General features: G+C 51.7%; 5 protein-coding genes across 5 annotated transcripts; all 5 read left to right on the top strand.

The window, feature by feature from the left end:
- Window positions 1-531: 531 nt before the first annotated feature.
- M436DRAFT_13935 (uncharacterized protein) lies at window positions 532-2,998 on the top strand (the record flags this gene model as incomplete). Its single annotated transcript, XM_013576037.1, has 4 exons — window positions 532-636; window positions 992-1,879; window positions 2,453-2,682; window positions 2,749-2,998. Coding segments are annotated over 4 exons (1,473 nt in total), but the record flags the coding sequence as incomplete, so codon positions are not given.
- Window positions 2,999-4,058: 1,060 nt separating this feature from the next.
- M436DRAFT_34948 (glycoside hydrolase family 10 protein) lies at window positions 4,059-5,276 on the top strand (the record flags this gene model as incomplete). The annotated part of the gene is made up of 1 exon (XM_013576132.1): window positions 4,059-5,276. The coding sequence occupies one exon, from the start codon at window positions 4,059-4,061 to the stop codon at window positions 5,274-5,276; it is 1,218 nt and encodes a 405-aa protein (XP_013431586.1).
- A 661-nt stretch (window positions 5,277-5,937) lies between these two features.
- Window positions 5,938-6,450, top strand: M436DRAFT_17250 (uncharacterized protein; the record flags this gene model as incomplete). The annotated part of the gene is made up of 1 exon (XM_013576052.1): window positions 5,938-6,450. A coding segment is annotated over one exon (513 nt), but the record flags the coding sequence as incomplete, so codon positions are not given.
- Window positions 6,451-7,734: 1,284 nt separating this feature from the next.
- On the top strand, window positions 7,735-9,581 carry M436DRAFT_36269 (glucose oxidase; the record flags this gene model as incomplete). Its single annotated transcript, XM_013576361.1, has 2 exons — window positions 7,735-8,080; window positions 8,155-9,581. 2 exons carry the CDS (start codon window positions 7,735-7,737, stop codon window positions 9,579-9,581), a joined length of 1,773 nt encoding a protein of 590 aa, XP_013431815.1.
- Window positions 9,582-10,321: 740 nt separating this feature from the next.
- M436DRAFT_36801 (DUF155-domain-containing protein) lies at window positions 10,322-12,045 on the top strand (the record flags this gene model as incomplete). Its single annotated transcript, XM_013576468.1, has 2 exons — window positions 10,322-10,366; window positions 10,423-12,045. Coding segments are annotated over 2 exons (1,668 nt in total), but the record flags the coding sequence as incomplete, so codon positions are not given.
- Between the last annotated feature and the right edge of the window lie 598 nt (window positions 12,046-12,643).

The raw sequence follows: 12,643 nt of genomic DNA, 5'->3' as shown, positions 1-12,643 counted from the left end.
AGGATCGAGTAGGATTCAATAGTCGGTACGCTTTGAACAGATGCAAGATGAGGTCGAAGATGACAGTAACGGCGTTGGAAAGTGCTGGCCGTTGAGGATAACTGGCTTGCCTCGGAAGCTGTCGCAAACGGAAAGGCCCGAAGCAGACAGGATGGTTTTGTACCTGAAGCTAAAGACGATCTGGGCGATATTATTGGGTGGCTGAGAGGGCCGTGTGGACGTGCAGTGGTTACAAATGCACGATGCCGCCCTCCCCCACACCATCATCTCACTTGAATGGAAGCCTGCGTGAGTGATCGAGACATCAAAACAATGAAGACGCGCTCCGTCGGGAGCCCTCGACCAGCACACTTTTACAACAGCGACAGCGCATGCACGACGGGTTGGGCCCAAATCTCATGACTGGGTGTTGCGGGCATATTAGGCTTGGACTCTCTTTGATTGCGCATCATGGACGCCAACGGCCATCAGCGGTTTGAGGATACATGTCGCGAGCACGAGGACACGAGCGACTCTCTCCCTTGCATTCCAACCATGTGCTGCTGTGGGAACGACGACTGCGCATTCCAGCAGCAAAACAACGACGCCTTTGCTTCATTGGACGAGAATCTGCGCAAAGCCGGGCGGCTGGGCAAGGTCAGTGTTTCCTGCGTCGCGCCTGCGTAAGGCAGTTCGCAATCTCCAATTCTTGCTGTATTTTTGTGTTTGCTTGCTTGCCTTCTGATCCCGCCCTACCCTACCCTACCCAGCGCTTCCTTCGGACCTCTTTGCGCAAACCGTTTCCCCACTCAATCTCCTTTGCTATGGCAGTTCAAGCCATCGTACACCGTCGATTAGTCCAAAATACACACACATGCTCTGAGATATAACCAAGCCTGCGTCGGGTCCTCCCCACCCTGCATGCCTGTTGTCTTGTTGTGTTTTGGCATATCCACCAACTCTATTGCATCACGTCAACACGGCCACCATGTCGCTGACCTGGTCATTACAGGCACTCTTAGTCCGCCATGAAGCCTACGTGGCCGAGGCTGAGGAGCAAAAGGCTCGTATGGATATTGAGATCACCCGTATGATCGAGGAAAAGAAGGAACTCGAAGTCAACAACTCTACCCTGATCGAAGAGAATCGCAACCTACTTGATCAACTCGAAGGCCTCAACAATGTTGCCGTCGAGTCGGACGCCCACACTCAGTCACTCACCGCAACACTACAACAAACTCAAGCCGAACTACATCGACTAAACACACTTGCCGCCCGCACCGAAAGACTCGAACGAGAAGTCGAGGAATATGAACAGGAACAGGCCATTCTCCACGCATCCCTCTCCTACAAGACAGAGTCTGAAAAGTCAGCGACTCTGCGATGGCAGGAGGCAGAAAGGAAGCTGGCTGCCATGGAGAACCAACTAGAAAGGATCGAGCGTGAAGCCAGAGACGACAAGGAAAGACATGTCGAGATTGTTGGGCGCATGGAAAGGCAACGAGTGGTCGAGAAGGAACTGGAGACTGCGGCTGGCCGACTCAAGGGTGCTGCAGCTGCCAAGACAGCAAAGCATGGTAGCACCGTCGTCTCGCACTTCGTCAAGGATATCCTTCAGGACAATGTCAATCTGCAAGCTGGAATCGCCGAGCTGCGTGAAATGCTCGACAACTCAAACGAACAGGTCGAGGTTCTGAGAGATCAGCTCGCCCAGTACACACCTACAGAAATGGCTTCCGACGTCGAACCAACCACACCGTCGACACGTCCGTCCAACTTGGAAAAGGAAATCAACCGGGCTAGTCTGCAGCAGGAAGTTCATGTCCATCACCACTACCACGCCCCTGCCGAACACTCAAGGAAACCAAGCGTGACGCTACGCCGACCCAAGAAGAAGCGTGTCTCACTCGCTTCTGGTCTTTTCACTCCTTCCACAGGCTCGCGTACACCTCGTTCATCAATATCTGCAGCAAGCCCGTATACCCCCTCATCGACCGTTGCCATTCTGTCGCAAACGGCCGCAAGTATCCCCCATCGAAACGTTAATCGTTGGTCTATGCAGTCTCACATGACCGGAAGCTCCATGCTCAGTTCGCCTCAATCCATTTATCCGCCATCATCAATATGGGACCGCGACGACTCTCTCCTAGACTCGTCTCGACCAACTACGCCTGATAGTGAGGCACCGACCTCGCCATACTTCATCCACCAATCCAAAAGGTCCTCGTCAGGGTCCTATTTTCGTGCCTTACCACAACCGGCCTTTCGTGACGGCGCTTCAGATCGCCTTGAGGATTATGGTCAATCGCCCTACGGCTTTCCTTCTGAAGGCCAAGGATGGGCTGATGATCAAGTACTTGCAGGAGATCATGGTGCAATTCCTGAAGAAGACGAAGGGCATAATCTGGATCCTTCTGTGCCATCAGCTGACGAGGGTCGTGCTCATATGCCTTCGTTCATTGACGACACTGAGATCTCGACTTATACAAGGCCAACAATCATGGACGAGAGCATTTACTCACGCCCTCGGCATCGCCGGGCTGCTTCGCATGAATCGCTAATATCCGTGTCTGGCATGGATATTCACACCCTCCAATCTCGTCCGTCACAGCTGTTGACAGCACAGAGTTCGAGATCTTTCTCATCACAAGCCTCGGTCACAGCCACCCTCTCCTTGGCGCATGCTGCTAGACCTGCATTAACGTCACGAACGTCAAGCAATAGTCGCAGTATATTGGAAGGAGTGGCGGCTGAACACAAGGCTCTTAGTACGCCGCCAAAGGGTCTTGGCCAAAGAGTAGGCGGATGGGTGTTTGGCAAGTGGGGATCTACCCCGACGCCTACAGTCACCGTGTCTGCACCGATGGACCACATCAGAGTTGACAAGAAGCGCTTGTCCATGACAGCTAGTAAGCTACGACCACCAGGCATCAACCAAGCCGGGCCCATCTTCGGATTCGGGCCAGAGCCACAACTTCCTCGCGAACCAGTCCTCAAGACACTGAACGAGGAGGAACTGTGGGAATGCTTGAACGAATGATCCCCGCTACCACGTTTCAAGTCTTTACGCACTTACTTGATCCTTTCACTTCTTCCTTGACGGCTGTATCCACATGTCTGTCCCACCATCTTACCTCTAATCCCTTTATTCTCCTTTGTACAGCGGACATTACCAGGGTGGACACGTTTTCTTATGTCATTACCATCGATACCCCATTTACGTTCTCAACTCTGGATATAGAGTTTCTTCCACCTATCTTGAAAAATAGGTTTGGGTGGTTTAGCCACAATATAATTGCATATGCTGTTCGCTTCTTGCTTCCATCGACTCCGCACTTGTTTTCATCCGCCCTTTTTGCCTAAGTGACTTTGTTCAAGCTTGTTGTGCGAATGCTTGGTATCGCTTGATTTATGCTTCGTGAAGGTGGCTCGAGAGTATATTGCTCGTTTCAAGGGCATGTACGTCCGTAGTCTACTATACTGCATGCTCCAGGCGTTCGATTGATGGCGCTACGTTCATTCCGGGAGATGTGCACTCCCGCTGCCAGTAACGACATCTCGCGCGAGCCCGGACGAGTTCTCTATTATGCTCAAGGCATGGCAAAAGTCCACACAGTTGTCAGGATGTTCACCCATCGAGGCTCAAGTTCGACGTCTCATCTCACGAAATGGCGTCCGAGGCACGGACCAATCGCTTCTTTAATCCTCTTTTCTGTCAACCTCAAACAACTTAACCACATGCCAAGGCATCGCTTCTCGCAACGAAACATCGCTTGTCCAGCTACAGAAATCAGCATGGGCACATTCAATGTAAGTGCATCCGACTGGAAATGGATCTCGCAGGCGAGGTGATAAGTCCAGAAGGCAAGCTCAGATTGCAAGAGTATGGATATATAAGCGGTAAGGTCTATCATATGGAATCGATTCTTTTCTCCATTACCTTCAATCCACACTTTCTCTACTCTACAGCAGGCTCTGGCAGTCTCGTTTTTATCGACAAGTTCTTTATCCTTGATTGCTACCAGCAACAAAGTCATTCGCTAAGACCTTTCTTCTTCTTCTTCCGACCACACTACAAGATGTATATCTCTACCGCTACTCTCTCTTCCATCGTCCTTGCGGCATCCCTGGCCTCTGCTGGCCCTGCTCACATCAAGAGAGCCGATGCCTACGCCCAGTGCGGCGGCCAAGGCTTCACCGGATCTTCCACCTGTGTCACCGGCTACCACTGTGCCGAGTCCAACCCCTACTACTCCCAGTGCATTCCCGGAGCTGGTTCTTCCGCTCCCGTTGTGACCTCCGCTGCTGCCAGCGCTGTCCAGACCACCGCTGCTTCCGCCAAAGCCCCCGTCTCAACCAGCAACAAGGCCAGCTCTGCCCAGCCCTCTGACAGCTTGAACAAGCTCTTCCAGGCCAAGGGCAAGAAGTACTTCGGTACTGCCGCTGACCAGGGCACCCTCAGTAACGCCCAGACTGCCGCCATTGTCAAGGCCGACTTTGGTCAGGTTACTCCTGAGAACAGCATGAAGTGGGATGCCACCGAGTCTACCCAGGGCAAATTCAACTTCGCAGGAGGCGATTACCTCGTGAACTTCGCTAGTCAGAACGGTGATCTCGTCCGCGGTCACACTCTGGTCTGGTACTCTCAGCTGCCCCAATGGGTCCAGAACATCAACGACAAGACCACTCTCACCAACGTCATGAAGAACCACATCACTCAGGTCATGACCCACTTCAAGGGCAAGATCTACGCCTGGGACGTCGTCAACGAGGCCTTCAACGAGGATGGCACTCTCCGCAACAACGTCTTCTACAAGGTTCTCGGTGAGGACTACATCCGCATCGCCTTCGAGACTGCTCGCGCCGCCGACCCCAACGCCAAGCTCTACATCAACGACTACAACCTCGACTCTGCCACCTACGCAAAGACCACCGGTTTCATCTCCCACGTCAAGAAGTGGATCGCCGCCGGCATCCCCATCGACGGTGTCGGTTCCCAGACCCATCTCGGCAAGAGTGGCTCCTTCAACAACCCCGACAACGTGCCCGCTGCCTTCAAGGCCGTCTGCGCCGCTGCCCCTGAGTGTGCCATGACCGAGCTTGATCTTGCCGGTTCCGATCCTACTAGCTACGTTAAGGTTGTCAATGCTTGCGTCAACACCAAGAACTGTGTTGGTATCACAGAGTGGGGTGTTTCCGACAGCCAGTCTTGGAGGAAGAGTGACAGTCCTTTGCTCTTCGATGGCAGCTTCCAGAAGAAGGCTGCTTACACTGCCATTGTCAACGCCCTCAAGTAAGCGTTGACTCTTGGATATTGATGGTTGAGCGTTTTTACTTCGATTCTGGATGATGGGTTTGATGTGGATGTTGGATTCTATTTAGGATCAATTTGAGGATGAGATAGCGACGTTATTGACAAGTGTGTGGGTTCTCGTGGAACATATGCTTCTTGTCCATGTCGGTTCTTGTGATGTTGTGTTGTGAATCTGATACTATGTATCTCGGAAGCGAAGTCCTGCTTCAAGTCTGCTCCAGTGTCAAAGAGGACCTTCTGGTCGATCCGCCAGCAGTGCTCATGGATGCGATGCGGAAAAAACGATATGCAGAGGAGGGATGCGTGGATGCGCGGAGGTGCAGATGCGCGGAAGCGTGGATGGATATGAAGCAGTATGACTTCTTGTGCCAATGAGCGAGGGAAGCGTACATGGTGGTTCCAGGAGGCAATAAGGGCCGCAACACGCGAAGGCGAATTTACGATTCCTTTGGTGCGTGTTTCGGGGCGCGTCCGGGAAATCCAAAGGTAGTAGTTGTACGCGCAAACGCAGCCGGCACGCTGGAACATAGGAAGCTATACAACCTACCTTAGTGACCGACACCAACGATAGCACATATCCAACTTCAGACATGAGCGACCCACAGATCAACGGCACCGCGAGCGTCACCGCAAAGTGGCCTGCTGAACTGGATAGAGCCATCGACCTATACCGAGCAGAAAAGTTCCAAGAGTGCATCGCACACACGAGAACTGTGTGTCGAGACAACGCCCCACTCCACCCTCGCCTACGTTACCGCATCCTTCTAGCATCCTGCCTAGACGACTGGCACGAAGCAGAGGACATGCGCTTCCACGCCGAAAACACATACAACTCCTGGTGCCTTTACAACCCTGTCAGCAGCTTCCCAGGCGCCGGCCAAGTGCGAAGCGACTTGCGCAACAATCTCGATCAACTCGCCGACTACTTTAAAGCCTTCAGACCCAAAGACTGGAAGCAAACCCAACGCTTCCGGAACAACATCGAAGCCGCCGAGGCCGAAGAAGAGTACGCAGCCGAGCTAGCAGAGGAACAAGAAGAGGAGGCACCTACTACTAGCGAGGAAGAAGAGGAAGAGATCATTGCATCTAGCGAGGAAGAGGACGCTGCTGCCGCTGCCGAGAGAGAGGAAGAGGATACTGCTGCCGGTGCCGACGAGGGCAAGACTGTTTTTGCTGCTGATGGAGAGCAAGACGCTACTGCTGCTATCACTACCCAAGCTGGAGAGGATGCCGTTATTGGTGCAGAGAGAGAAGAGGAGATCGCTGCTGCCGTCGCCCAAGCTGGAGTCGGAAATACTCAAGCCGAGTCGGTAGAACGAACTGACCTTCCCCCTGTCGTCGGCAATGGCTCCAACATCAGAAACACAAGGAGAAGCAGGTCGACTCGGATCCCAGCCCCATGACCGCCGCATCAACCCGATCCCCACGCGCTTCCAAAGCTCCAGACCGTTATCATTGAGGGAGTTCAGTGTGTCACAGCAGCGACTTTCAATAAATTGAAAATTGACTGGCCGACTGGCTGATTGATTGATCTCATGCAGAACACGTCTCCCACCGGAATTGCCTATCTCCACCTCCAGTTTTGCTCGGCTTCCCCGACGTTCAGCCGCATGCTCTCCTTCTCACGTTATGGAGTGAGACCTCGTCTTTCTTTGATTATCTCAAGCTGTGGTACATGTTACATAGAGCTTGTTGTCCATTGATTCTATTCGCTTTCTCATTGCGTGCCTTCGTGGAAACTCAAATTCCGGATGCAAGCGGGTGTGGATAAACAATCTTGAACAATGTGGTCTTGTGTGGTAAACCTGACATACACGATACGCCAGGTATGAACATCGGTTCCTGCTTCTAATCTGCTCTGGTGTCAAGGACATGCTTGGTGGCTCGGAGTGGGAGTAAAGGAGTATGCAGCGTGTGTAGCTCTAAAGATGCACAGTATTTTCCAGAGACGGGACAGTGTCGACGGAGATCCGATATGCTATCAACAAGCATATGGAACTTACTTAAACTTCGATCTTTAGTTATCAATCAGCCCTAACCTTTAAGGCCACTATATCCTTAGAATAAGCACATAAGAACAGCTAAATACAACTAAGGTCGTCATCGAAAATAAGAAAAAGTGGTGTTAACAACAGCTGCCAGGGGACGGGCCGATTTGACATTGCCGCACGGATCGAAAGCGGTCCGAAATCTTGGTCAACCTTGTCAAAGTGACAAACCCAGCACCTTCTCTACAGAACATTGTACAGAAATCAAGGTAAGGCCAGTGCGATCAACTGGCTGTTGCTCGATGTGCCTAAGGTAATCACTGTAAACAAGAGCTCTTGCTCGAAAGCCCTGAACAAGTATAAGTCGGCTTCCTCGCTGTCTCTCAGTAGCTCCTTCCATTCCATTGCATTCTATTTCATTGTCGTCCAGTGCTTCCAAAACATCCTGCAAGCATGTTGGGCCAACTCACCACCCTCGCTCTTGTGTCCACTGCTTTTGCCATCCCCAATACTCTTCCCGTATCACGATCTCGCTATGACTACGTTATCGTCGGCGGAGGAACCAGTGGCCTTGTCATTGCCAACCGCTTAAGCGAGGACCCTACCATTTCTGTCGCTGTCATTGAGGCCGGCGATCAGGTCTTCAACAACACGAATGTCACCAGCGCTACAGGATATGGCAAGGCCTTTGGCACACAAATCGACTGGGCATATGAAAGCGAAGCTCAAGTCTACGCCGGAAACAAGACTCAAATCCTGAGGGCCGGCAAAGCTTTGGGAGGCACCAGTACGATCAATGGTAAGCAACAGACACCCCTTTATACTTCAATCCCAGTTGTGGATGAACAAGGACTGACATGATTTGACTTCAAGGTATGACTTACATGCGCGCTGAGAGCAGTCAAATCGACAGCTGGAAGAAGGTCGGCAACAATGTCTCCTGGGACTCATTGATGCCATACTACAAGAAGAGCGAATACTTTGAGTACCCCACTGGAGCTCAGGTTTCCATGGGTGCATCCTACTCGCCTGAATTCCACGGCACAGAAGGTCCACTCTCTGTCAGCTGGCCCACTGAAATGGTCGGCAACAACTTCTCGTCCACGCTGAATGCTACTTTCAAGGCCATGGATCTGCCATGGAACGGAGATGCCAATAGTGGATCCATGCGCGGATACAACGTTTTCCCCAAGACCTTCGATCGCTCCTTGGATGTGCGCGAGGATGCTGCTCGTGCTTACTACTATCCTTTCGCCACGAGACCTAACCTTGATATCTTCCTCAACTCGTTCGCTCAACGTCTGACGTGGTCTGACGACAACTCTTCTATCCCCTTCGCAAATGGTGTTGTCTTTACCGACAAGTCAGGTGCTGAGCAGACTCTCTTGGCCACCAGGGAAGTCGTCTTGTCTGCTGGATCTCTGAGATCGCCATTGTTGCTCGAGCTGTCCGGTATCGGCAATCCCAGCGTGCTTGAGAACCTTGGTATTGAGGTCAAAGTCAACTCTCCTTTTGTCGGCGAGAACCTCCAAGACCAAACCACTGTCGATACGAACTACAATGCCAATACCAACTTCACTGGCGCTGGTGGTTTCATCGGCTACTTCAACGCTACCGACGTTTGGGGAAACAACACTGCAGCATTCAGCAAGACCATCAAGGCATCTCTCGAGCAGTATGCGAACCGCACCGCTGACGCTTCTGGTGGTATTACCGACCGCGAGACTCTTCTGAAGCTTTTCAAGATCCAACACGAGCTCATCTTCGAAGACGAGGTGGTTATCTCCGAGATTATCGTCAACCCACCCTCTGCTAGCAGCGGTCTGATCGAGTACTGGGGTCTTATGCCCTTCTCTCGTGGCAACATCCACATCAAATCTGCCAACTCATCTGCCCCTGCTGCCATCAACCCCAACTTCTTCATGCTCGATTATGATATCAAGCAGCAGATCGCCACTGCCAGAACCGCCAGGAAGATTGCCATGACCGCTCCAATGAGTAACATCCTCACATCCGAGACCACTCCTAGCTTTGACGTGGTACCTCTCAACGCTACTGATGAGGCCTGGGATTCCTGGCTCAGGTCGGCCTATAGATCCAACTACCACTACATCTCAACTGCTGCCATGATGTCCAAGGAGCTGGGTGGTGTAGTCGATGACAACCATCTCGTCTACGGAACTGCCAACGTTCGCGTGGTTGATGCCTCTGTGATCCCCTTCCAGGTTTCTGGTCATTTGGCATCTACGCTTTATGCTCTTGCTGAGAGAGCCGCCGATCTCATCAAAGCTAGCCACTAGTAGCTTCAATACTCAGACATTATGGTTACTCTCTCTGTATCTGTAAGCGAGGACTACTCGTATGGTGTTTCACTTCTGTCCAAAAGTTGATTTTAGCATTTAATATTGCATAGCCAGGTAAATCGTTGTAGATGTACAATATAGATACAAATTTTAAATTCATGTTCTCACAACTCTCATCTCGTATGCACCCAGCTCTGTCTGTGAACATGAGCATTTATTATGATCGTCCTTTCAGGACTTGACTCAACCTAGTTGAGACGACACTGCAACATGGTATGTTGACTCCATCGATGTGCACGCTTGTTTTGGTATACTGTATATATTTTAGTCTGACAAAAATTGCTTCCATCAACCAATACCAGCACAGCTGGCTCATCTTCATTGGTCTAGTGGTCATGATTTCCGCTTGTCAAGAGTAAAATCTCGTCAAGCGCGGGAGACCAGGGTTCGATTCCCTGATGGAGAGCACATCCTTTTGTCTTTTTGTTAGGAGCCAGCATAATCAATTTGCGGTGTGCTTGTTGCTGGGATATTGTTTTGGGATGCCTTGTTGTTTGGAACAGAGATATGGCCGTGAAAGACTTGGTATCAAGCAGGCGGACGCATGTGCAAGGACATGGGCGGTGACGTGTGTGGGGAAGCAGCAAATGGACGACGAGCACTTGGCAAGCCAAAACGAGATTATTGTTGCAAGGTTCGTTCCTTGTACCCTCGACCAGCATTCATTCTAGCAAAACCAAACAATGGCTGCTCCAGTGAAGAAGCGAGGTCCGACCGTGCTGGTGTGTTGCATCTCCCTCGTTTCGTCAAATGCCACCCACTAATCATGTCTCGTCAGGTCACGGACGCGCGCGAACAGCAGCCTCAGCGACCGGCTCCTCTACCTCGTACTGCCACGACCAAACTCATATCTGTCGACAACGTTTTGCAGTTCTCCTCGGACATTCCCTCCGCCCAAAGACGTGGTCCTCCTGGCGGCTTCAGACCCGCACAACATACGCGCACTCCCAGCGGCCGACATCCTCTGGAGCCGAAGTTAGCAGGTCGCTCTCTCGCCATTCCCGTCGGAGGCCCTCACATCCCAGCCCGAAGCTCCAAAGTCAGCGAGAAGCTCGTTCTGCTGCCCGAGACCAGCGAAAAGACTCCATCAGAGGAGGACGAAGACGAAGATGATGCCCCACCCTCAGATGAACAGATCCGCCGCCGAAAATCTCCCAGGAACGGTGACAAGAGTTATGCCGAGCGCCTGTCAAAAGCAAGTCGCGCAGACAAACTGGCCAGAGTGACGGCTTACTGCACTGCTCAGAGCTACCGTCTACGTGCCACAGCAGACTTTGTACGAGAACAACACGGCGCCCGCACGAAACTCTACGACGATTGTCTGTATGCTGTATACCAGCTTCCTCTTCTCGGTGGTAGCGATGGCTACCGCATCCGCAGTAGTCCTGTCTTGAAGAACCCTGGAGGTAGAAGCATCCTGGACGAGCAGATTGAAGCCAACGAGCGCCGCGATCACCGAGAAGGCTGGATGGAGGAGAGCGATGAGTACACGGTCCACGGTAATGCCCGCGACCATGAAGAACCAAACTTCCGCCGTCACAGCCACTCGAGCGATCTCTCAAGTGGAGGACACGGCACTATTGCTGATGCTTTATCTGTCGCCGAACTCTATGTCTTCAGCTACGGTGTTGCCGTCTTTTGGAATTTTACTGCCCATCAAGAGAAGGATATTCTGGCCGACTTGACTTTCAGCAGCTCCTCGAACATCCCTACAAAGCTTAGCAGTACTTCTACACCTACCTTAACTAACACCTTGGGCCTGGTGTCACGCCCACTCAGCGAAGCCGACTTTGAGACTGAAGACTTCCACTTCGAATACAACGATGAGATTGACAAGCCGCGCATATTCAACGATATGATCACACTACGTACAAACGATCATATGATCAAGTTGGCCATGAGCCATGCCATCTCACAATCAACCAAGCTCAGCTACTTCGAAGAACGAATGCAACGCACCATGTCAGAGGCCCAATACGTCCCTCGCAAACTAGCTCTCGAAGGACAGCTCGGTATGAGTCGAAGTCAGGTTGTCAGTCTTGTCGGCAAACTCTTCCAAGGTCGTGTCGACGTCAACCTCAGCTCGAATATGCTCGACACGCCGAACTTCTTCTGGGACAGCGAACCCACGTTGTTACCCCTCTACGCCGCCGTCCGCGAGTACCTCGAGATCAAACCACGCATTCAAGTCCTGAACGAACGATGCAAAGTCTTTTTAGATCTAGCCGAGATCCTCTCTGACGCCATTGCCGATACGAAGATGACCAAAATCACATGGATTGTTATTGTCTTGATTGTAATATCAATTCTGGTCACATGCTCAGAAGTCATTCTGAGATTCGCCATTCTGAGCAAGGGTGAGGGGCAAGGCGCTGCAAGCCCGAGTCCGAGAGAGCTTTGAGCATTGTGCATCACGACAAGGCGTTGGCTGGGTTAATGAGGAAACGGAGAATAGGCGTTGAAGACTGTACATAATGGACTGCTCTATCGTAGTGGCGATGGTGGCGTACAATGGGTTGGTTTGCGTGTTTGTATCAAGGTTTAATACCACTTTTGTTTCTCTTCTGCAGGCCGACATTCTCGATGTTCGTGCTGAATCCTCTCACTTGCACCACGCTCTTACGACAACACACAGGCGGCCGACTTTGGTCAGGTCACTCCTAAGAGCAGCATGAAGTGGGATGCCACCGAGTCTACCCAAGGGAAATTTAACTACGCCGGAGGCGATCGAGTTCCCGGCCAGAACGGCGATCTCGTCCGCGGTCACACTTTAGTCTGGTACTCTTAGTTGCCTTGATGGGTCCAGAACATCAACGATAAGATCACCCTTACTAACGTTATAAGGAACCTATCAAAATGCACAGTTCTTTATAGACATTAGCAAAGTCCATAGTGAGCTGATGATCCTACGACTCTCAGTGGATGCTTTCTATCTGCTGGAATGACTGTGCATTTCTATAGCTGTCTGCGTGAGGCGTCTTTGCGCATGGGAAGGTCAT

This window comes from Aureobasidium namibiae, assembly GCF_000721765.1.
Source record: "Aureobasidium namibiae CBS 147.97 unplaced genomic scaffold scaffold_1, whole genome shotgun sequence".
NCBI lineage: Eukaryota > Fungi > Ascomycota > Dothideomycetes > Dothideales > Saccotheciaceae > Aureobasidium > Aureobasidium namibiae.
The sequence above is the reverse complement of the archived record's forward strand: the minus strand, read 5'-3'. Positions and strand labels throughout refer to the sequence as shown.